Source organism: Aythya fuligula, chromosome Z, assembly GCF_009819795.1.
Source record: "Aythya fuligula isolate bAytFul2 chromosome Z, bAytFul2.pri, whole genome shotgun sequence".
Lineage (NCBI taxonomy): Eukaryota > Metazoa > Chordata > Aves > Anseriformes > Anatidae > Aythya > Aythya fuligula.
The window spans coordinates 83,741,157-83,767,133 of record NC_045593.1 but is presented as its reverse complement, the minus strand read 5'-3'; the positions used below and the strand labels follow the sequence as shown (position 1 = coordinate 83,767,133).

The following is a 25,977-nucleotide window of genomic DNA, read 5'->3' as shown; positions in this document are numbered from 1 at the left end:
CTTATGAATCTGTATAATAGAGTATATACACATATTATTAATCTTGTAAGAGTGATATAAAATGGTACAATACATCTTTTAATTTCACTGGAGATTTTTTGCGAAATAAGCTTTGATGACTTATGTTGCCAGAGTATATGTTTCTATTAAAAGTTAAAGATGTACTCATTTAGGATGAAATTTTTAAAATGGAAGAAAAATAACTTCTGTAAAAGATAACATTTCATTTTGTAATTTTGACCAGTTTGTGTGGGTTCTTTTTATATAGTCCTCCAAAGTGATAGCAAGAGGATTTTTCTGATCCTAAACAGAGTTTACAGGATATGTGGGTTTTATATGGTAATTTATTTTAAAGTAATGATCTATACTCTGATTTTATTTATTTATTTATTTATTTTATTGTGAGTGTTCTGGAAATTACCACATGAAGAAAAACAAAAGGTGGAAATGGGAAGAAGGATGCTTATATCCATCTCACTGGATTCCCTCTTTCCACACGAAAGAGTGGTGAGGGTGGATGAGCTTGAGTCAGTAGTGTCACAATCAGTTCAGCTACAGATAGAACAGCTTTTCTGAGTAGAGTCCAAATCATTTTGTCATGGGGACAAGTCAGCAGTGGGCCAGAGCCTCTGGTGTATTTGAGGCTACTCCTGTTTGGCCAGAGAGCAGTACTTTGCTATACAAACAAACCCCACCAGGAAAGGGCCTGACTCCAGGCACCTGTTCCCTGCTGGCGTGAAAGCTGTGTTACCACAAGCAAATAATGAGGTAGTGACTTGCTTTTTCTTCATTTCTATGCATTATGGTCTTAAAGTGTGAAATAATGACTCCATAAAGCTCTTAGTTTGACGGGATTTCTGCAGACAAACACAAAGTGTTTGGAGCACAAACACAAAGTGATTCAGATCCATTGCACATGCAGTATCGAGGTCTTTGTGCTTGAAGTCCAGTGCCTCTTCTGTTGGGGAGTCAGCAGGGATTTCTAGCTGAGGACTAAATTTTTGCTATGAATCTGTGGCAAAGATAGACGTTATTGTCCCTGTATGCTAGCTAGCTTGCATTCGGAAGATGTGATTTACACAAGATGATACGAAAGAGGGCCGTCAGGTTAGCAATTACATCTTGGCTTCTAGTTTTGACTCTACTTTGCTGAGAAGTTTTGCCTCCAATATGATAGCAACAGCAGCAGCCACAAAATCTGCAGAGCTTGAGGGCTGGTGGGATAAACAGAGATACACAGAAAAATATCTGTGCAAAACTAGTTTAAGTCATTGACACCTCTAATAGGAAAAACAGTTGTTTTTCTGAAATGGTTTTCAACATTATGCAGAAGGGGTCTCACCTTATGTTTGCTAACTGCTGCTAACTAGCCAAATGTACTCTGTACCTGGAAATAGAAAGTGACACTCGATCTGTTTCTGCTTGAGGCAGATGGCAATCAGCACATCACTCTGAGCAGTGCTGCGATGTCCACGAGTTTTTCTTAAACCAAGCAGCCTCCCTTACCATTGCCAAATTAATCGGAACTGCAAACCTGCTCTCCATTTGCTACTGTCACTAAAAGAATTTAGAAAGGTTTTTGTAAATAGGTCATCATCTGCCTGTGTGTGCAGCCTGGATGCTATCAGAGCACAAAGACCACAAGCAACACGTGCCTGAATATTAAGTAGTCTGCTGTCTTCATGCAGCTGTTTGTTCTTTCTATATGATCCATATAGTCAGGGAGGAAAAAGAAACGATAGCCCCACTATGGGACAGAGGCTTTTTTAATAAATCAGAAAAGAAACATGAAAATGTCAGCTTAATCAAGCATTTAAATTTTATTAATCAAGCCTAATTTTTATGAGTGCAAATAATCGCTGAAGCTGGACAAATTTGCTCTAGATTGCATCAGAAACATAATTTTAATATTTAATGGCCTGCTGAATTTAAATGGAGAATTATCTTTATGAAACATGCTCTTCATAATTTGCCATTAAATGAGAAATGAACAAATCAACATAAATCTTACATAAAGGTTATTTAACTAAATGTTGGTACTATAAATATTTTAAATGCATTATGCACTAATTTAACAGTCACAGAGTACACTATATAAAGATATAAGTTGGGCAGGAAGCATTTCTCTCCTGCAGCATAATAGAATGTAATACTGCAGTTGGCTGTCTGTGCTACAGTTAAACGAGACTGTCCACCCTGCAAGTGTAATCCTTGCATCAGAGGTTTTCATAAAATATTAGAGTATGAACTAACCCTTTGCTAAAACTTTACATGGCTGTTCACATACCAGTACCATTTACAAAAAACAAACGCACTACAGAATTGGAATATTTTGTCTGCCTTTGGTCACTTCAAGACAAAACACCAAAATCTAGCCATAGATATTTCCAGCATTTAATATATACATATATATATATTTTTTTTTCTTCCAGTCATAAATCAGTCATCTGTTAGCTTAAATTTTGCCATACTTTTTCAATTATAACCTTGCAATATTTTTGGCATCTAAGAGAAAATTGAAGTTCACTGCACATAGATGCATTTTTTCTATGAGACTGTTTTAATGATTTTTTTTTTTTTTTTGCATTTGCATCAAGATTTACATGGCAACAAGACTGACTTGACAACTTATAGCAGCTATTATAAACAATCAATATTTTATAAACTTAAGATCAGTTTAGTTTGCATTGAAAATTCCCGTAGTCATGTGAATTTTTTATTTAACTTCAGTTTGTTTCCATTTTCCTTAGGAACATTTTAGTTCAGTTTAGACTTTAATAACTTTGGAACTATAGTACAGTGCTAATATATTAATCCAAACGTATCAGTATCTGTTGTTTTTTTTATTTTATTTTACTGAAATTGCATTAATATATGTATTATATACATTGTCACATAAAATTAATAACAGATTTTTTTCCTACTGAAAAGCTTCTCAGCTCAAAATTATAATGTAATAGATTGTGTCACACTCACAAGCTTAGATTTATGTGGATAAACACAGTTTTGTAAGAGTCAGATATCTGGTGCTACTAGAATCCTAAAATTACATCAAGAGAATTAGTAACAATTAGAAGCACCATTATCTCTTCATACTGTTATTGATACAATAAGCTATTTTATTACGGAGAACTCTCAGAAAATTTTGTGAAGCTGCTTTTTAGTAGTCCTGTATAGCAAACGTATTGTTGATATTTAGCCATGCAGACAATGGTTTGCTTTTTTGTTTGTTTTGCTGAGCTGAAAATGAAGCATTCTAAAACCAGAAATATGACATTTTCAAGTGCACAGTACATGTTGAAGCCTTTAGATGGAGACATACTTCAAATAAACGCCTAATATTCAGTTCACAGTGTATTGTGTAAATACTAGAAAGAGCTAAAATAGGGAACCAAATATTGGAAAAAAAAAAATAGAAGACAGCCTTCTACTTATGCCATTTTGTATAAAAAATGACATATTCTTAACTATTTTAGCAACTGAATATTGAGGACATATAAAGCTGACAGCAGGAGAAAGGTTACATGTTCTTATAAACTGTATTTACTACTTATGCATGTTGCCAAGAAATTTATTATACTACAAATAAAAATTCTGTTGTTGACATTACAGAACTACATGTAATCAGTAGCATGCATCAAAAAGCATCTGATAGCCATATTAAAGTCTCATTTCCTATTAAGTATCAGACTAAATTACAACATGAGCACTTCCCAGAATAAGCTAACAAAATGCATTCTGTAAGAAGTAATTGTATTTGAGTGTCTCTGTAAAAATCAGGAAGTATTTTAGCAGCAAAGTACTAATGCTTTTCTTTTTAGTCTGCTGTCTTCTGTACTGCAATATATTCAACCTTACTAGCAAGCTTATCACACTAATTATTATTATATCTAGTGTTTCAGTTATCTTGATGATTACTGCAGATGAAATACCCCAAGGTCAAAACATTAATAGTATAAATCAGGATCGGTTGTATTCCAGATATACTACAGTACTAAATCAGAATCTGTTAATTTGATTTTTATTTTTCTTATAAATGCAGTATGAAAAGGTAGACATTTTAATTAAGCTGTATCTCTTGCAAAGTTTCTCCTTAACAATTCAGTGAAAGTAGCAGACGTCATGTTGTGAAAATGACTACAAAAACACAGCTACAGTGGGCTTACTGGTGATGAATGCCTTTGCTTCAACTTTGAAATTACCTGAAAGAGCCTAAATGATTTTACACATCATTGTTAATCCATACACATTGCATAATTTTATATTGCATTTTACACACAAACACCATGAATTGAGTGACAGGCAAACGTATAATACAGTCTACATCTAGACAATATGTGTTACATGAAATCTAAACTGTCCCGAGCAGTACAATTCTGACTGCACCCTTTGTGTGTCTAAAATGTATTTAATTCTGAACCAAATCTCATTCGCTTATATTTTGTCTTCTGAAAGTACCTTCTTCTGTACCTTTACATGAAAGTCAAAATGTCTGCAGATATTTTGACACTGTAGCATATGATATAGCATAAATTGTTTTCTTTTGTTTTTCACTTAAGACCACCTATGTTTGAAGGACTAAACCAAGTAAGACACAAGCAAATCTAGAGAAACACTAACGCTATAGATTGTTGTGTACATCACATCCAAAAAAAAAAAAAAAAAAAAAAAAAGCTACTAAGGTAACAGACATTAGGCAAACCTGCAATCTGGTACTGCAAGTATCTCATACTGATATCATATAAAGTCATCAAAGTTACTTCTGGGCGGGTGTTTCTGTTGGATTTGCCAAAGAAATTAGAACAGAAGACAATTCATGAAGTAACCTGCGGTGTGCATGTTTTGTGTGAGAAACAGCAGGCTGACACTAAGAAAGAAGGGCATTTAAAAGTGGTGTTAAGTTTCAATGTGCCATTTTTCCATGAAGCACTTAGATTCAGGATGAATTGTAAAGTTCTCTACAATCACTGATTTTTAATTGAAGATGCTTGTAAATAATTACAATTTATAGCATACTTTGCAGGCGTTGATATTAGAAGTTGCAATTAAATATTTTTTCAGAAGTCCCATACTGGTTTTAGATCACTAGATCATTTTTAGAATAAATGCATCTTGCAATTAACTAACTTACTAAGAAAACAGCATTCTAGCCCACAAGTATTTGGGCTTTGTCTATGATGCAAATACAGTGGTTGTGCTTTCTTCTGGTAATCTTGCTTGACCTAGCTACACATAGATGCTGCTTTGACAGAACAAGCGCTTCAGTAATCTTGTATGAATTATGAATTGCACAATATTTATAGACAAAGTTCTTTTGCCTCAAAGAGGGTAGGAATGGGTCAGTAGCAATGTCAGTGTGTGGTAATTAGTCTGTATGCTCTTCCCGATTAATACATTTTTAACAGGGCTATTTTGCACAGAAAGGATCTTATTTTGCAACACTTAAACAACATCTGCTTACTGTTTAGCTGTGAAGTAGCTGACATGCCATATTTGAGGATGTCTACATGTGTTTTTTAAAATGTCATTTGTATTAGTATTACATTCAAGGAACAGTACCAAGAATCAGGTTCTTTCAAGACCTTCTACCAGTATGCGGCATATAAGTCTGTGACAAGTGACATTACAGAAGGTCATGTCACTTTTAACTGCTTGCATTAGATCTTTCTGATTTCCCCAGTGCCCTTCCTTTGTTTGATTAATACTACTTGATTTCAAGCAAGCTATCGGAAGGCATAATTTAGAGTGAGTGTTCTAGGGGCAATCTAAGATTTTTGCCATAGAACTTTTAATAAAATAACTCTAATGTTTCATTTTATCTTCATATGCTTTTTCCTGTTCTCCCTCTCTCTCCCTCTACCTCCTTTTCCTTCTCCTCCCTCTCTCCATTATATCTCCCTAAGGTATAATGGTTGACATAGAGATTTGAATAACTACTATGTTGCTTCAAACCCAAGCAGCACATACGCGCTTTATTTGAATAGCAACGAAGCACTATCAAAGGGAAAAAAAAATCCAAAATGGATTTTTTTTCTACAGTATTCTTAGTACGATGTTAAACTGAAATCTGTTGCTGAGATTCACTGAACATATCTTGAAAAGCCTTACTGTGTTCTGCAAAAATAGGTTGTACTTCAGTATACAGCTTGTGTTAGGCTTCAGCATACCAATTATTCATATATCATACAATTATGAAGAATCTGTTTTCCTTGTTTTAATTTCTGTCAAAGTTCTGAAAACACTTGAATTTGGTGCTGTAATAAATTGTATTATTGTGTCCATATTGTCTGAACATTCATGGTATTTTTAACTCTTCCTTTTGAATTTCAAGAGAAGCGAGGACGTGGACTATGCTTCATATTCTTTAAAGAATAATTCCTGCATCTTGGGCATGTGAACACTTTTACTACATTTTATTTTGCTACAGTAATTGAATTCTGTTTCCTTTCCAGACAATTCAATACTCTAAAGCTCAATGTAATTGATGGTATGACTAACCTAGAACAAGAACACAGATTGGTAGTGGCTTTTGAATTAAAAAATGGAATGGAGGAGCTGGAAATCTGGGATCAGGGGATTTCAAAGGACTTTTTATGTCCTTTGAACAAGCTAACATTTTGCTACTCTATAGAAGCTTGTAAAGTAGTTTGAGATCATTAGATGAGGAAGGAAAAAAAAAAAAAAAAAAAGTGAATTTGAAGTATTATTATCCAGATAATTTAGAATGGGTATTGTCATGTAAGTGATTTCAGTGAGGTGCCATCATTTGCAACAATTTTAGAGGTTTCCAATTCAGCTAATTGTCTCCAAGCTAACTTTAGCACTAAAGTGAGATAGGCATTCCACTGTTCAATCCTGTCAAGACAAGGAATTTCTGGATGTACATAAAAGAGATCTTTAAGTGTCTGGGGAATATTAATGTTGAAAAGTAAGAGACCTAGTGAGTTTAGTCAGCTCCAGGCGTAGTCAGTATCTGAGTCAACAGATTTAGGTTTATACCTTGGGCTTTAGTCACCTAATGATGTAATTACAGACCTTTTTTGTGTATGACAAAACTGATTTAAGAGGGTTTCCATCTCATTGCAGCCCTTAACAGCTTGTTTTCATCCTCTCCTCAGTTCACCAATTCCTCTGTAGAGCTGATGCAAGCAATTATGGAGATGCTCTATAAACTGCATGAAAACCATCCACATAAGAAGTCTTAGGGTGGATTTTCTTTAAGAACTGGATCATTCCAACGATGTAGTTACAGCTGAGCTCCACGAGCACTTGGAACAGTGTAGGAAAGATAAGAGTGAGCTACCCTGAGAGGAACAAGTAGTTGATGCAGGTTTGTGAGAAACTGAAGATGTCATTGCTTCCACAGAAAGGTCTATGCAACTGTGTACTCAGGCACCTCCAAGTTGGATCCATAAAATGGAACACTGAACTAAGCAGGAGCTAACAGACATTACAAAAATACATTTTCAACACTTCCATCTCTCCATGCTAAAGGGTTCAACTAGCCTATCACTATCTTGAACATTTTGGTCCTTGTCTCTGATCCTCCTTCTTTAAGAAATAGAGCAGAGCTGACCCAGAGGGGGAACAGAGGAGAACATGGGGGGGGGGGGGGGGGGGGGGGGAAATTCCTTTTCACAGCAAGTGTCTGAAGCCGAGGTGTGGTTCCTCTGGCCTTTGTGTGTTCTCATCTGCCTCTGCCTTTCTGTGAAGGCTGGCCTCAGGTCAGAGGCTGCAGATAATCCAGCCCGTTAGGCCCTTCCTGTTGAAACTGCTCTGCTTTGCAGAAAAAAAAAAAAATAGAAGAGGGGTTGTTCATTAGTTACGCAGGTTATATTACTTACATGTGCCATTGGACATGCTTACTCTTTACTTGTCTCTGTGTTTCTAGTACTGCTTTTGATTCTAAGCTCCAGAACACAGTAACCAGTAGATATAACTGGGGGCTCCTCCAAAATCCCACAGATGTTATTAGAAGTGGTTTGGAAATGGATTCAAACAAGGATGAGCATCTGGAATTGGAAATATGACCTGTGCAGCTGATGTAGGCAGAGTACTTTGCTGTGGGTGCATGTTATATCAATGTTATGTGTTGTTTACATTTTGCCTAGGCCATTGGAGCATTATTAACTGGGATCTTCTTGATGTTTGAGCTAACCCATTCCTGAATTTCGCCCTTGAATCACGTTAAAGTCCTTCAGTTCTTAGACATGGATTTCAAGCAGATGTGTTTGGGGACTAATGTTTGTTGCAGCTGTGTTTGGTGACTAATGCTGAGGTTATAATTTGAATGTGTTATCCTAAATGACAAGTACACTTAAGCCATTTGTGACTTCAGCTATATAACAAAGTAAACTATCACTTCATATGGTGGCAACTCCATAACATAGGCCAAAGTACTAATGTTTCATACTAATGTGTTTTTTTCCTTCTCTTGACCTTTTTTTCTGCGTGTTTTATAATGCATAATACATGGTTTTTGTTAGGCATCTATATGACACTGGGCTAGGTGGATCTTTGCTGAGCTTCGTTATGGCTGCTCTTACATTACAATAAGTATTTACTTATAAATAACGATATAAGTTGCCACATCTTTCCTCATATAAGTGGGTACCAGTTTATTTCCATTCTGTCAACAGAGAATTTTCTCCCATCAGGTAGGCTGAAGAGTTAATCACAGTGTTATGAGAGAGGGATTTGTGACTTCATATCATAGAATCATAGAATGGGTTGGGTTGGGTTTTGAGACAGATTCAGCCACAGCCCATGTTCAGAAAGTCATTTCATTGCTCTGTAAACTGGATTTAATAGTGGTTCATTTAATGCTCATTCTGTGATTAATAAATCATTAATATTTGTAAAATTAATTGAATGAACGTATATATTTCATAGTGTTAGACCAAAAAATATTTAAATGGAAAAATACATGTGTACATGTGGCAGCTACAGTTAGCAATGAATGTGAGGAAAGTTAGATGCACAGATTGTATAAAATCACTATTAGAAACATAGTGCTAATGCTAATAGAGCATATGGTATGTGTCACTGTTGTAGATCATAAGAGACAAGCTAATATGAATTTATTCCCAGCTTTTTATTCTTCAAAAATATCTCGATGTATGCTATAAATTTTATTTAAAATGTTACAAGTTTCTCTAGGTAACAGTAAATTTAAAGCAAGAGTGTGTGTGTTCTGTATAGCCACCAGTGGAGCTGACAAAGGATTCCTTTAGTTAAAACTATCACACATTGAATTTTGAACTACCTTTTAAATACTTAAATTGTCAAGCAAGCATTTTGTACAGGAAGGGTTTTCAGTATATAATTCCCTAATGTAGGTCAATTACAGCTATAACACTTTCCAAAATTTGAATCTCTAGATCAAGAGTTTTTTCCTGGTTGTACATTTTCCTTCTGTGCATTTATTTCAAATGTTAATAAAGTTTTCATCGACAAAAGGTTTAGAATTGACAGAACAAAACTCTTCCTTTTTAAATCATGACAACTACTACTGTTTCTGTCTGCAGGTAGTGGAGGACATGCTAGAGGACGAGGAAGAAGAGGATGACAGAGATGACAAGGTAATTATCTTTCCTAGCACTTGGGTACCTGGGGATGGGAGAATTTAGACATGACACTGTTTTTACAGACAGTTAAAAAAGGAGTTGAAGTGTTTTAGTCCAGAAAATTGGACAGAGCTGTTTATCATCCTAACAATGCTACTGTGTGTTGCAGGAAAGGATAGAGGACTATAAATCCTGCTTTTTTTTTTTTTCCTTTCTTGGTCCGGAGCTGGGTCAAATATTTTTTTTCTGCCAGGAACAAAAATAATTCAGCTTGTCTGGAACTTGATAGCTCTTGTGAAGATAACTGCAGTGACAACTGTTTTTGAAGGACAAAAATTTGTCCTGTCTTGAGTATTACAAATAGGGCTGCACTTTAGAAGGAAAATGGTGTAAAAATAGCAACTCCATACTGGTTAAAGACGGGATATTGACATCTATAATTTTCAAAGAATTACTTGGTAGAAGAATGGCTGAAATGTTTTGCACTCTGTATGACATTTAAATAATCACAATTCTCATAGGCATCCATTTGATTTGAAGTTGGCGTAGTGGCCCAGCAAGGCAGGAAACTATTGCAGATTATTCGGCTATTGGAGAAAACTGGTTCACTTTGTAGGCTGCTGGTTGGGTTGAGGATTGCAACCACAGTAAATAACAGCTCGTTTCCACATCTTATTGAGCCAAGCTATGGGACTGCTTGGATTGGTTGTCCCCCAGGGAGAAGGAAAAACCGGAGAAAAGAAATTAGAATGACCTTGCACCACTGAAGCAATGGCTAGCACTGGCAGGACACCTTTCTGGTGAGACAAGTACAGTGCAGATAGTCCTGTTGTTTCTGGTATTTTGATACCAGTGAGATGGTATTTGTGTAAGAAAAGGAAAAAGAAAAGCTAAAAAAGTACAGATGATTTTGACCTTCACACACTTCTGTTGTAATAATGCAGTGATTTTTTTCTTTTTTTTCCTTTTTTTTTTTTTTTTTTTTTTTTTGTGAGGAGAAAAACAGTGTATCTTAATTTATGCCCTTGACCTTTGCTTCTAGTTGAGATGTACAGTTATATACCGCTGTAAGAATTCATATGCTGGCAGCAGCATTTGAAATGTCAGAAAATTCACTGTGATTAGTTAATCCCCTGAATGATTATTTTTCTGCTAGCTAACACCTAAGATCTGAGAGATGATAAAAAAAAGGAGTATTTTCCTCATTCTGTTGCCAGCTCAAACATTTTACAATTGACAGAAAGATATTATGTGAAATTCTTCTATACATCACTTAAATCGTTAGCTACATCATTTCAGAATTGGCAAACACTGTAGTAACAAAACCTTCTTTTACAAAACACATAGGTGATGGTTTTTAACACTAAATGATATGAGCATGCACTTCTGGCAATAAAATATATGATTTATTGCAAAGGTCAGCCATGTAGCTGTGAAGAGCTTGTATTTTAACTCAACATGCTGGCTTTGAATCATCATTTCTCTTCTGATAAACAGTGATCTGCCATCCATTTGAGGCCCTTTTCTCCTGTTTGTTCCTGCTTTATTATTAGAACTGGTGCAAAAGTATCATCCCAGTAGTACGTGTGCTCCTGGATATTCTAAATAACTGTGACTAGTTCACGAAGAAAAATGCTTGGCTGCTTGTAGTTTAAGTCAGACACTGTAGTTACAACATAGTTGTTTTTGGAGATTGCTAAACAAACTCCTTAAAAAGGGAAGATGAAGGTGGGAGGCAAGCTCCCCCTCCCTGGTACCCCTTACCCAGTTCCGTGGCTGTTAACAGATGCCAGGCAGATGCACCCAGTTAGAAATATCACTCTAGGTTTCAATGCTGTGATCTAATACTTAGCTTTCTCAAATTGACAATAGAATTCATATATTTTTCTAGATATAGTTACCAATATCAAATAAAAATAAGAACTAACATTGCCACGTGCATTAAGTGAGCCCCTCTATTGAATATTTAAGAGCTGTCTTTCTTTATAGAAGGTGCTTAGGATTATCTGTATAATTTCAAAGCTGCTTCCATTACTGCAAACATTTTAAATTTTCCTAATTGAATATGCTGTTTGAACTGAAAAGAAAATTACGCTTCTTAAAAATATGTGGGCTACCATGTATATTCAATAGCCCTCAAAGCAGGCATTATTAGGCACTGTGCTGAACTGTAAAACATAAGTCCTTCTCTAGGACTGAACTTTTTGTTGTTGGAAGTGCAGTAGGGTGTTTTTTCCTTTGTGGTGCACTCGGACATACTCTGTTTACTACTTCGGGTCCTGTTACATCCTTTTGTCAAAAAGAAAGGAGTGCAGTTTCATATTATTCTAATTCACATATGTGTTTTCCTAAAGCTGTGTGCAAAATGAAGTTTTGTGAGAAAACATAGACACATTTTTAACACCAGCTGGTAGTGACCTCTGGCTTTTATTATTTCTCTGTTTTCTCATATGGTAAAATAGAAAAGTCAGGTAAATGGGTCTTCTTATGTGATAAAAGTAAAAAGATTAATAAATGTGCCAAAGCCTCGCTTTAATTGAAACTGAAGCATATGTTGCAAGTATGTAAAATATGTCCCAGATGTTTGACCATGGCTGGTGTCTTTGCTCTCTGTGATTACCACAAGGCAGCTATTAGTCCTGTAACCTTTGGACTTAACGGTAAATGGGGTATTACATGGCACAGAACTGGAGCACCTGTTTTCCATTCAGCAAAGACCCCTGGCAGGCTCTACCTAAGCCTATCCATATGTTTTCATTTAGCAGATTGTTGGGCGATTATGAAAAGTGTCTTTCTTTAGAGCCAGCTTAGATATTAGTCACTTACTTGCAGGGAAAGGGCAACTCCTGGGCTACTTGATGAGGTCCGTGTGGGCGCGCGCTGATGTAGGTTGTGAGATGCGTGATGGAGGGCTGTGGCCCAACACCCCCACATCGCAGGGCTACAGAGGTAATAAGTTGAGGATGATAAGGACTCAAGTGCATGTAATTAGTTAAAGTAGGGCATTTTATCAAAAGTGGTGTGTGCATTACTGAGAGGAGTTTGACAAGGTAGATATACACAACACATTTGCCTCTAATATTCTGGATTTTTATTTTATTTTATTTTATTTTATTTTATTTTATTTTATTTTATTTTATTTTATTTTACTTCATTTCATTTTACCCTCTGCTGCAATTAAAGTAGACAGGAGTGTCAATTTAAGGTCACAGGGTGTTTTTTTTAAACTGGAGAATATAAAGTTTCATCTTCAGTTACAATATGACTAATAAAAAAATGGCAAGTACACTTCTTGCTGTATCAATTGCAAAGCAATGTTTAACAGTTCGTTACTTTTTTTTCTAATTTTGTTTCTTTTCCATGTTACCTATTTAAGAACTGAGATGAGTTTGGCTCAGACATTTGTCCTTAGTTTAATACTAGTTTTTCAAAGAAATAGCACTGGATTCTGCATCCCATATGTTCTATACTGCTTGCTAAATCTATGCCAACCAAAGATTTACAGTTTAATCTGATTTCTCTCTCTCTTCATTTTTTGGCTTCCTTCCAAACACTGGCTCGCACACTATCTTAGCAAATAAGGGTCAGTTAAATTACATGAAGTCAAGTTATCAACAAGCTATCAAAAGTGTCTTTGCACAGTTATGTAATGATAATGTAGTGGTCAATATGCATAATCTACACATGTAATAAAGATTTTAGTTTGTCATTTAAAAAGTCCAGGTACACTTTTCACATAGCTTTATTCTTTGAACAAGTCCCACATAGTTTTCAGATATTTGCAGAGAATTTCAGCTCAGCATTTTGTGGGAAGCACTCAGCATGTCACAGAATTGGGCCAGTGAGTAACGCTACTGTCACAGACTGAAGAGGAAGAAGACACACAGTATGAGCACTATTCTATTTTAATTTTTTTTATTAACAGTAACAATATTTTAGTAATACAAAATATTCCAATCATTTGTACTCTTTGATGATTCTCTCTCCAGGCTTTGTTCTTGCAAAGAACAAAATCTATTCAGTTCTCATTCGATATTAGTATGTTTCAAGATAACTAAAAGCTCTTATAATAAAGGATAGTTGAATCAAATTAAAACATTTTAAAGCTTTTAATCATCTTTGCCAGAAGGTACCAACTTTGTTTTCAGGCCAAGCCAAGTTTATAACCTGTCTCAGTAGCCTGTCCTGCCTTTTTTTTTTCCAAGAGTACATCATGAGGAGGAGAAAAGGTAAACCCAATACAGTGTATACATATATATTCTATAAAAGAGAAGCTTGTAATCTATTGTAGTGGAAGTTGATTCCTATAAAACAAATGGTGGGAAAACAAGAAAGAAATAGTCAGTCAGTGGAGTAAAAGGAGGACGTTCCAAAATGTTACTAATAGGCACACAAGTTCAGCTGTAGCTTGATTCCACCATTAGAAAGCTACATTCACTAACATTTAAATATCAGCTGTAAATAATAAAATTTAAACAGCTTGCTGCACATGAAACTGTTGTCCCCTAAAAACTTAGCTAGGTTATCACTACTTATGAAACAAACCTACAACAGAGTACTCTGGAATAATAAGTAGCTACAGAAGTCAAGCAGTTGGTTTCACCTCAGTTTAGTTATTCACAGAGGGGTAGTCATAAGGGTCATGAGGTTTATGTACCTACTAGGAGGGGTGAAGGGGCAGACTGCTTCAGCCCAGGAACTGAAACATCAGCTGATGCTCTTTTCTGATCATCCCAGTCTCAGTCGTGGAGCTAATTCTGCCTGGATGGAACTTGCATCACGTGGGCATTTTGCACAGTCACTTCCTTAACTTTCAGTTTCATAATTTCATCCCACTCAGGACTAGGGCACCAAAGGGGCTCTCTGGTCAAAGCAGGCACCTTTGAGAACAGATAACTGAGAGATTTTGACCTTGCAGGATCAGGCTTCTTTACCCCAGTGCAGTCAAAATCAGTGTAATAAAACAAATATTAGTGAGATCAGTATCACACTAATATTAGTAAGATCGTTAGTGACATTTATCTTTAAAGTCTGGCACTTTAAAGGTGTGTGAGGTTGTCTCTGGAGGACTGTGGGTCTATAAACTGTTGAACAAATTACACTCCTCCATGTATATGATTTTTTTCACCTGTGAATAATGTAGTGTGGGTAATGTTCTTCATTTATTAAGTAATCCAAGTATAATTCAATAAATTATTAAATTAAATGAAGAATATGTCTTAATTATGTTAGCTGTTTCTGAATATGACATAATTTTGCCCTACATTTTCCCTCTACCCGTAGTATTACTTCTCAGCATAACCAAGCTAAATGACATTGTTTGAGATTAAGCAAAGGTCTGTTTTTACCAAATATTTTACCAAGCTCCTCAAAAAGTGGCAGTATAAAATGATGCGTAGTAAAAGCATCTGTGTGGTCTTCTCAGTGACTCAGGGGAGACGAATGATAAGTGTTAAAGGAAAAGAGCAAAAGCTTTTATTGCTGGGTTCTCACTGAAACCTTCACATGTATGCAGGTCACTTGGCTTCTCACTTCCAAGGGCGTTCATTTGTTAAGTGGCTTCAGAAGCAGGGAGAATGAACTATTTCCCATTCTCTAACATATCTTCTAGATTTTCTTTCTAGATGTAGTTGCACACAGACTCATGAGATCCGGGTTCTGTTTAAGCCACTGTCACATACTGCTTGCAAAAGTAAGCAAGCCCCTCTATCCCCTAACATGAGTATTTGTCAGCCACACAAATATTTCTTTAGGTTTATTTGTAACTTCCCATTTTATCCTTCCAAAGAGCAGCCCAAAACACCTGTTTTAGACATGTTTTTTGGTCTTGTCCTACAGCAAAATGTAGAACCCATGATACAGAACAGGTTTTCATTCAAGTTGCACAGAAAGCAGAGGTGGCAATGGATAAGGCACAACTTTGGAAGTCGGGTAGAAGAGTGAGGTGGTTTCAGACGTACTAGCGTGAGGTTGAGTGATTACTGCTTGGACCCAGTACATGAATGTGGTGAGGTGTGAAATGTGAATGTGCACATGAATGTGAATGAAGGAGTGGCAGAAGATGATGTGGGTGAGGACGATGCCCAGTAATGTGGCTCTCTGCAGCAAGTCATGGTCTTGTTTTTCAGCTGAGGTTTGCTGCTGAGGCCAGCAGCACAGCACAACTGAAAGTCTTTCTTTAAAACTATGTAGGTGCTTTTTGCTTAACTGAAATGCTTGTAAGAAAAAGTGCAATGTGAACTACAAGCATTTCACTGGACAGTTGATCAGGTATTGCTGTGCTTTATACAGACAGATACAGGAATAAGGGAAAATAAATTGCAGTTTCTTGCAAACAGCATGTATATATTTTGTGTGCAGCTTGACATATCAATGTGTCAGTAGATTTTGCATTGGTTAGTTAATGCTAATGTGTGGATCAGTGAAGAATTTGCAGGACAGGCCATCCAGAAAATGTAATCCTGACAAAATGAGGCAGGCACCCTTGCCCCAAAGAATTTAAGTGCAAAAGCTGCTCCCAGATGAACGTGGTGTGGAATCAGCATCGGCAATGTGCAGCAGCATCCACAAAGACAGAGTGCACTGTGGCAGAGAGCAGTGTCTGCTGCCACTCAGGTTTCATTTGCAGCTCATAAACAGCTAAATTGGGTGTACATAAAGCTTGTGGACAAATACTACATATAATTGCCTTTGTTCTACTTCTTTTTAGTTTTGTAGATATCAATCTTATGCATTTACTGATCACTACTGTAAAAGATGCAAAGGTGTGGCAGTTTAGTGCGCAATCTAAATGAACTGCTGTGATCATCAACTTCAGAAAAATTCAGATATGCTTCCATTCAGAAAGGGGTAACTTTTTCCATCCATCCCAGCAGATGTTTGTGGACATTCAGCTCCTAAGTGACAGAGACTTCAGATATCTAGAGACTTTGCTACGGGCTTTTTGCTACCAGGTACCTTCTGCTACACTGCCCTGCATTATACTTGCTTTTGGAGAGTTCAAATTATATTTGAATACTTCTGCAGATTCTCCACGGCAGAAAAAGGTTTCTTCCTGTTCCTCCACCCTGAATCCCTTCCTAGTTTCTGCTGGGATAGCAGTTCCATCTTTGCTGATTTGTTTTTGTAGCTTCTTGGTTTTGGTGTCTTTTGGGAACTGGTATATGAAATGCACCACATTTTCTAATGTTCATGCTCCAGAATGATGAAGTTTACAGGCCAATTATTTAAACACATGAACTTTCCAGTAAATCAGCATTCTAGGTTTCAACTTACAAGTGAAGGGAAGAATATATTGCTTTTCAGTGTGGAAAAAATACAGTTACTATTCTGTAAAATTTTCTGGAAAAAATTCTGTTACTATCTACCTTCCTGTACCATAGCTAGCAGAGACTTGAAAATAGCCAGGCAGACAGGTGGCTGTAATGTGAAGGATGAGGCTTTCCTAATTTCTGCAAAACTGTATCCCTGTTTGTGGTGGGAGGTCTGAGCTGGGGAAGAGGCAGCAGTTTGCCAGCACTCAGCAGAAATCTGCAGATTTGCTCCATTTGTGAATTCCCTCGTGCATTCCCATAGAGGGAATGAGCCTGCATCCTTCAGGTGGGGCTGGGACCCACCACGGCTTCTCCTGCTCAGTGTGGGCTCCTGCCAGGTCTGGACTGCATTTCCTTCAGGTTCCCTGGCTTTTCTGCTGAGTCCCATGCTGCAGGCATGGACACCACCTGTGAACCTGGTGGGAGCAGCACTGAGTGGAAGAGCCTGCAGGAGGTGGAACAGGCAGGAGATGGGGATGCAGAGGCAAAAAAAAAAAAAAAAACAAAAAAACAAAAAAACAAAGATAGAGACAACCTAGGGAATGGATTGGCACCAGGTGGGCAGGGATGCGGTAAGGAGGAGCCCAGGGGGAGCAGGGGCTGGCTGAGCATCCACGAGGGCGCGTGCAGAGCTAACCTCAAATCTCATAGGTGTTGGTTTTGGAAGACAGCTTCACCACCTCAGTAGCACTTTGGATGTGCAGCCTTTGGTGCACCATCTAGATAGAACAGAAAATTAGAATTTATGGCATATGGAAAAGCAATAAACAGTTCTATTACCACTCTTGCTTAGTATTAAGTGTGGCTTAAGGACTGGGGTGGTATCTGTGTTATCTGTGTGATCAGCAAATGTGTGTTTGACTGGTTTGGGAATAGATGAGGTAATATGATAGGTTAAAATACAGCTGTAGCAGTCTGATAATGCAATGTTTTTTATTGATTGTCTAACTGAGTAACTACACTGGGTATTTGGTTTGCTTGTCACAGTGCTTAATGCCTGGGGTAGTTGAGCAAGTTACTTTTCCACCGAGTTGACCTCAAAGTCCCACAGTCTTTCAATCAAACTCCTCAGATTTCACAAGCTGGCAATTCCTTTCCTTTTCTAATGGGTTGTAGTAAAGAAAATGTGTCACCTTTTGCACCATGTAATACTAAATCAGATCAGAATTCATGCACAATTATGTCAGTGGAAATCTAATATTACAGACTTGCTTATCTCGAGATAGCACATGGAAAAATAAACTTGCACAACTGACAGACTTACTTGATTCTACAGATAGGTTATTTGTAAGTAATTGAGCTGAAGAACATATGTGGATTATTTTCATACATTTCAAAAAGCATATAAGAAAAATGGGTAATAAATATTTATGTATTGTTTCTTTCCTCTTTCTTTTTCTCCTATTTCCTTTCCCTTTTTATCTTTTGTTAGTCTGCTTGAGTGCTAAAGTAACAAAGTCTGGGATGGCAAAAATAGGTTTTATGTTAGCAAACTGTTTTTGTTCTGAAGGCCAAAAAGTTTAGAAAAGCAAAATGGACACCACTCATTTATGTAATGTAACAGATACCTAATGGCATCTAAGTAACACAGAGGTCTGAGAAAAAAGCATTCTGTCAAAAAAGTATTGCTTTCTGTTTTTCTTTAACAGTGTGAAAAAGTCAAAACACTGGTGCTAATCTGAAGCTTTCTTGCTTCAGAAATATTTAAGATCAATTGCTCAGTAGATGTGCTTTTTTTTATATATTTTACACTAAAAAATGTTGCAGTTCCTCCTACCTCCAGCATACACAGCCATGCTTTGATATCTCCTTAATATATCGTATTAGCTATAATTTAAATTTAAGTATGGAACAGGTCTATTGGTCTTTAATTACTCTTTGGTTGAAATTTTAAGTATCAGTAGGGATAGAAAAGATAGGGGTACTTCAGAATACCTTCTTTGCTGCTGAGTAAGACGCTGATTTCTGATTGGATTTATTTTTTTTTAACTTTTCAGGGAATTCAATATATGTGTATATGTGTGGGTGCACCAAAACATCTTCTTGCCTATTCTGTGAAATGCCTGGTCTGCTCTCCTTTCCACTCTCAAAAAACAAATGCTGAATGAATATTTTAGATCAATATGTAGCATATAGTGAAGATCAAGAAACAGTTTACTCAGCTGTTTTCTGAGGTATAGTGTACTCCCATGCATTTTGATAGAGGAATGGTTTGCATAGCAATAGTTGTGGTTTCTGGACAGTCTATTAAAAAGTAAGATTTTGTAGTCTGTTCAGGGAAAGCTTAAAGCTGCATTATCAAAAATTACATTACATAATATTATAGCCCAAGAGCCAGTTTGTTACTACATAAATTTTAAAAACATTTGTTATCCTGTGTAATCTTTCTCACCCATCTTCTTCAGGATATATTGATTCAGAAGAAAATGTGTTCTCTAGCACCATGAGTTTTTTTGAAGTTTTATGCTGAATTTTGAAGTCTTGGTGCATAAACATGGAAATGGCATTTTCTGCAAGTGCTGAAGTTTTCCTTTTCCCCAGTGGAATGTTGTCTCTTTATTTGAAAACGAACTAAAAGTGTTCAGATGACAGCTGCATACTGTCCTTTTGTTGGTTTGCTTTCTAAACTAATACCTGCAAGACCATGGAGAAGAGCTGCAGTGACTTATAAACAGCTGTATTCAAACAAGACTACAGGTGCTTTTCAAAATAATCTGACCAGGAATGTAATTACTGGTGCTTGAGGAAAGAAACAGAAGACACCAAGCAAATGAGGCCACTTTAAGGTATGAAATGCCACTGTTTTGGAGGCATCCTATTGCAGGAGTTGGGAGCTTACATCCATGAAGTGACCACAGGAAGCTCCTTGTCTTTAAGACTGATTGTTTTTGAAAGGTCTGGCTGGACTAGTGCTGTATTTTCATCTGATGCTAGTCAGACTTCAGGGACTGTTTATTCATGGACCATAGTCCCCCAAAGCCTCAGACAAATTCCCACAGAATAACAACATACCTGCAAATGTTAGTGCACTCACGTTACTCACAAATCTTGGTCATGCAGGGTGGGTTCCAAGCCAGTGGATTCAAGGGCAGCACTTCTTATTGCTGAAGCCTTCACAAAAATGTCAGTGATAAACCTCTTTGCTAGTAATCAAGCTGTGTGAGACAGTGTCTGTTGATTTAGTTAAAGAACAGTGCGATCCATTCCTGGGAGCCTGGTGGAAGTTGTAGAGTATTTTGTACTTTCCAAATTGCTATCTCCAAATTGGTATTTTGAAAAGGATCTCAAATGTTGTTTCAGAGAGGCATAACCTGTCCACAGAATTCACAGAATTGAAGGGGTTGGAAGGGACCTCGAAAGATCATCGGGTCCAGCCCCCCTGCCAAAGCAGGTTCCTTACAGCAGGCTGCCCAGGTGGGCGTCCAGATGGGCCTTGAATATCTCCAGAGAAGGAGACTCCACAACCTCCCTGGGCAGCCTGTCCCAGTGCTCCGTCACCTTCACCGTGAAGAAGTTCTTTCACGTGTTGGTGTGGAACTGCCTGTGATCCATTTTGTGACCATTGCCCCGTGTCCTGTCCCCGCAAACCACTGAAAAGAGGTTGGCCAAATCCCCTTGTCTCCCACACTTAAGGTATTTGTAAACATTGATAAGATCCCCCCTCAGTCTTCTTTTCTCCAGGCTGAACAGACCCAGGTCTCTCAGCCTTTCCTCATAGGGAAAATGCTCCAGGCCCCGTATCATCTTTGTGGCTCTCTGCTGGACTCTTTCCAGGAGATCCCTGTCTTTTTTGTAGTGGGGAGCCCAGAACTGGACACAGTACTCCAGGTGAGGCCTGAGCAGAGCAGAGTAGAGGGGGAGGATCACCTCCCCTGCCCTGCTGGCCACGCTCCTTTTAATGCACCCCAGGATCCCTTTGGCCTTCTTGGCCACCAGGGCACACTGCTGGCTCATGGCCAACCTGTCGTCCACCAGGTCCTTCTCCTCAGAGCTCCTCTCCAGCAGGTCCAGTCTGAAGAAATACCATTTCTTACAACAAATGGTGTAATGTTACAAAAGCATTATAATGCAAGGAAAGGTGCCACATTTTAGAAGATATGATACGTAGCACATAGTCAAATATTTTTCCAGGTAACCAAAACAGAACACTTCTAAAAGGTAGAAAGTAATTATTGAACCCTAGATGTTTAGCTTTGGTTTCTGATTGTGGTTTTGTTGTTGGTTGGTTGGTTTGTTCTTATTGTTGGTTAGTTGTTTTTTAATCAACTGCATTGGCTTTTTAAATTAATTTTCCTACCTGTACAATGTTCATAATCTACTCTTAAGAAAGTGATATTTTTTTTTTCCTACCAACCCACACCAACCCCTCCTTAATTGAGACATTGGAATATTTATTTTCCCTAGACTTTGTTGGGAAAGGAAAAAGTTTTAATATTGCACTTCCAGATCATTAACAGGTGTTACTGGAAGTACCTCATATGCATAAGAATGTTTTACAGAGCTTTTTTTTCTTTTTGTCTATTCTGATTTTAATAGTGAGACATTAAGAGTATGGTTTCAGATTGTTAGCATTCAGAAGTCTGTACATGTGTCCTGAAATGGAGAGGAGAAAGAAAGATCTTTCTCTTTTTCTTTCTTTAAATATATCTTCTCCTACCTACATCCTATGCATTGGCTAAGCATAGTGCCAAATCCCGAGGGGATTAAGCCTGTGAATGATGTCATTTGTGAGACATATTAATAGTTCTAGAAAATTACTATTTGATAAGGAGCAGGACCATGCAGTAACACTTTAAGAAAATGTGGGATGAGTGCATCAGGAGAAAACATACAGGGAAGGCAGAAAATAAAGAAAAACTCCAATGTGTTTCACCTATATAGGTGAGCACAATGACTGAAGAATATGAGAGCAAATTGTCCGTAGAGCTTTGTATTCAAAGAGCATTTTAAAAATATAGCTATGATTTGGGTAAATCAAGTGTCTAAGATAATAAGCACACAGCAGCTTGGAATTTATGGCCAACTGAATACAATTCAGTGCACAAGGGATTATTTTTGCCCCACAAATTCACAAAGCAGATTGAAGTTCAGAAAACCTAAGTGATCTTTGTTCACAGATTGGGTGAAAAAAAAAAAAAAAAAACCAACAGAAACATCCAGTCTGTGTAATTTCATGAGACTTCTTGAAGATCCAAAGTTAAAACAAACTTTAACTGGAAAAAAAAAAAAAAAAAAAAAAAAAAAAAAGATTAGAAAATCTATTAGGACCTTTTTATGGAAAGAAGTAAGGAGAGCAAAAAGGGGACAAATTCATCAGCTAAAAGGCATAATGGGAATAAGAAATTCCAGAACTTGAACAGCAAAGAAGACAATGCCAGGGAGACAATGTATCTGTAGTGCATGAGGAGGGAAATACAACAAAATGTTTAAAATCTATCTGATATTGGACATCCTTTAAAAATGTTCTCAGCTATGTAAAACAGAAAAAAATAACAGTTTAAAAGGAAACATGATGCATTTTTAATGACTGATTTGGGGGAATACTTGGAAGTGATGCTTAGACTGGTAAGAGAATTATAAGATCTTCCTGTTCTAATGACATTTCTTTTCCAAAATTCATGGCAAACTAAGAGAGTGCTGAAAGAGTAGAGAGAAGTGCATTATATTTACCATTTTTAAAACTGAAGAGGGGATTGATCATGACCATTTTTGTTCTCTGTAAACTTAAAGAAAAAGTGTCCAAACTTAAATTTATTCTCTCATTTGCACAAAGAAGCTCAGAAAACTTCGTGATGAACCCTTGGGACCACTGACATCAGTGAGCTTCACCTACACTGTTGTGTGCTGCCCACTGTAACATGTTTTTGTTGTTGTTTTGTTTTGTTTTGTTTTCATTTAAAAGGGTGATTTAGAGATCATGAGATTTACCACACGTTTGCTCTCCTTGTCGCCACTATTGGATTATGATAACAATGTGTACTTTCATTTGGAAGCATGTGATGATTATTTTTGATCAAAATAGTCCCCAAAGACAGTACCAGGATTTGGACATCCAGGTTGGTTTCCGTACCCCCTGTCAGTTTCCCAGGAACCTTAAGAGGGTTGGAGGGGTTAGTTTCCACAATCTGATCGTTTAGAAGATATATTCAGAAAATATTAATGAAGAACATTCAGAAAATGCAATATTATATTTTTCAAAGGTAATAAAAGATAAATGAAAGAGCCTAAAATCAGTAGGATCAGAGAAGAGTAAAGCTCCACGTTCTTATTTCAATATCCTTTTTTTTTTTTTTAATTTTTTATTTTATTTTTTAATGAGGTTGTTTACAAGGACAAGGTCTGTAATGGCTTCCCTGGAGTCAAAAAGCATGTGTTTCCTCAAAGACGAAACTAAACAACAGAAATACTGTTGCTGTTATGCTCTACTAATATCCTGCTTTGCTTTCTCCATCATTTATAGAGAGAGGTTAGCACTCCAACACACTTCTGCTACCTTGATATGCAGAGTTATTCCTTTCCTTTGGAGATGCTGAGACCATCCAGTCATCATACCTGTCTTATGAGCCTGGCATGAGATTATAAAGTCAGCAATTTTTGCCAGGTTACATTCTGCTGGTACTTTGAAAGGCTTTTGACTTCCACCGTCTTTATCTTCCTTCTCCCTCCCCTTCTCAATGTACAATTCTTCCTGCACTCAAGGAGGAAATTGGAAGAGTGCTTAGATATGCTAAATTACCTCCAGTATAACCTATATATAATTTGCAGCATTTAGTTATCACTGTTGTTTTACAGATTTAGATCTCTCTTTATACCAGTTAAATGGTGGCTGAGGTTTTTTTAAATGTTTATTGAAAGTAACATTTGTAATAACAGTATGGAAAAACAGAAGTGTGAATGGGATTGAAACATTTTGTTTCACAGCGTCACAGAGTGGTGGAGGCTGGAAGGGACCTCCAGAGATCATCTGGTCCAGCCCCTGCCCAGCAGGATCACCTGGAGCATCTTGTGCAGGATGGCACCCAGGCAGGTCTGCAATATCTCCAGAGAAGGAGACTCCACAACCTCTCTGGGCAGCCTGTTCCAATGCTCCATCACCCTCAGAATGAAGAGGTTTTCCTCATAAAAATCGAATGGCTTCCTAATAGTATTTCAGATGAATAATTTGGATCTTTCCCTTAAAGATGTAAATCATTTCCAATTGCAATACTTCTGTTTTTCTCCATAATATTAGAGAAGATGGGGAGGGGGAAGCACATCACTGTGACTGGATTTGGCAAACAGCACTGATGCCACATAGATGGAATACAAAGAATTTGGAAATAAAATAACTGCGTGGAAGACAGTATTAAGTAATAGCCTCTTGCTGTCAAGCAGATCTCTGCCCTTTTGAAGCCAGGACTGGATGCAATGACACAGTGCTGTACAAAATGGTGCCCTTGTGTCAGCGGGGCATTTAGGCATTTGCAAATGCAGCCAAGAATACAACATGTTGAGAACTGAGGAAGGTCAGTAGCACCCATGTGTGAAAGGTAGAAAATAATGGTAATAACCAGCCTTGAAGAAGGTGGCTGCCTCTTTATACTACTTTTCTGAGAGAGAGTGCCCAATTTACACTGGTTTAACGAGGCTTGCTTTGTTATCTCACATGCTCTGAGGTAATTGTTAACGTAGTATTTAGTGCTTTTTTGCATTCTTCATCCACCCTCTGTGATGCAGCAAATGGGTTTTCTGGCCCTGCTGCAGGGTGGGCTCGTCTGGGGACGCGGGATACCTGCACTGATGGGTCCCCGTGCCCCTTCCTAGGGCAAACAACAAAAAAAAAGTCTTAATAATGGTGGTTGGTACTATTACTATTAATTATTAATATTACTGTTACTGTCATTTATTAATATTAATACCGTTAATAATAAAGAACTTGATCCATCTCCCTGCGGTGGGGAGCAATCTCAAACAAAGTCCTGGAAGCGTGCTGAAACAGGCTGTGCCACCTCCAGTCGACATGGGAACTTCCTTAAATTCCCTTTGCATTAATATAATACCACGGGGCATTTCCCAGGTGCTTCCAGGTACTGCAGAAAAATGCTTTGCACTGCCACACACTTCTGTTTTCAAATAAGCCTTGTTAGTGAATTCTTTCCCTTCTTCTCCCCCAAAGCACAACAATAATGTTTTCCACCCAACAGGAATCAAAAGTAGTAAATTCAATAAAAAGGGAATGAAATTTCTGGGCTGAGGCTATGTGGGACCTGTGAGCTCAGGAGTGCCAGCTTCTCCAAAGCTGAGAGTTGTGGTGAAAGGGAAGCTCTATTCCTCAGCACAGGGAAGAATTTCCTGCCAAACTTTGGGGCACTGACTGGCAGGATCTGATTTCTAAGCTCTTCTGTCATGTAAATTACAAGTAAGCAAACTCTAAGAAAATTGCTGTTGTGTTTTTATAGGCAGAGCAAAGGTTCTCAGGTGATTTACAGCTTGAAATCATGTTGGAGATATTCTGATTTCCCCTCCTCCCTGAGAAAGCTGGTGATCTTAAATATTTGTTCTCGTACATGCTGCTGTACAACGATGTAATAAAAATTAATCTATTTCAAAGCATGTGTTGGCAGACTTCAAGAGAAGGAAACATAAAATAGCTGTTAGGACATAACTGTTGGTGTAAGTGAATAATGTTACAGCCATAAGTATGCCATTTATTCTCTTAAATTCAATCTTCATAACTAGAAAAAAAATGATAAAATTAAGTGTTTATTTTTCTGGTATGTGGATGGTTAGCCAAAAGCGTGTTTTTTTTTTTTTTTTCCTTTTAGAAGAAATCAGCTCTGTAGCTGGAAAGCATTTATGTGACCTCTTTGTTCAGAAAGGCTTTGGAAGTTCTGTTTTCACTGTTTGGAGAAGTTGAAAAAGCAGGAGAGTTTTTATTGTTGTTGTTCACATCTGTGCAAACCCTTTTAGAAAGAAGTGGACTTTATTTCTCAGTATTTTTTCTAGTGTACAATACCAGCACTTCCTTGATTCTGTCCATTGATTTCTTGTTTTTCTACTACTACTTTGACAGCTTTTAACAAAGATGCAGTATCTCAACTAATAAACAGCAAAGATTT

General features: G+C 37.3%; 1 protein-coding gene across 5 annotated transcripts in view; it reads left to right on the top strand.

The window, feature by feature from the left end:
* MCTP1 (multiple C2 and transmembrane domain containing 1) overlaps positions 1–25,977 on the top strand; it is a 314,126-nt gene that overhangs the window by 264,660 nt on the left and 23,489 nt on the right. For 4 of the 5 annotated variants that reach the window (XM_032205996.1, XM_032205997.1, XM_032205995.1 and 1 more), the window contains 2 exons: positions 9,528–9,581; positions 16,442–16,519. In XM_032205996.1, the coding sequence (XP_032061887.1) occupies positions 9,528–9,581; positions 16,442–16,519 (132 nt within the window). The remainder of the gene's footprint in view (positions 1–9,527; positions 9,582–16,441; positions 16,520–25,977) is intronic. The other variant, XM_032205999.1, reaches the window with a different exon arrangement.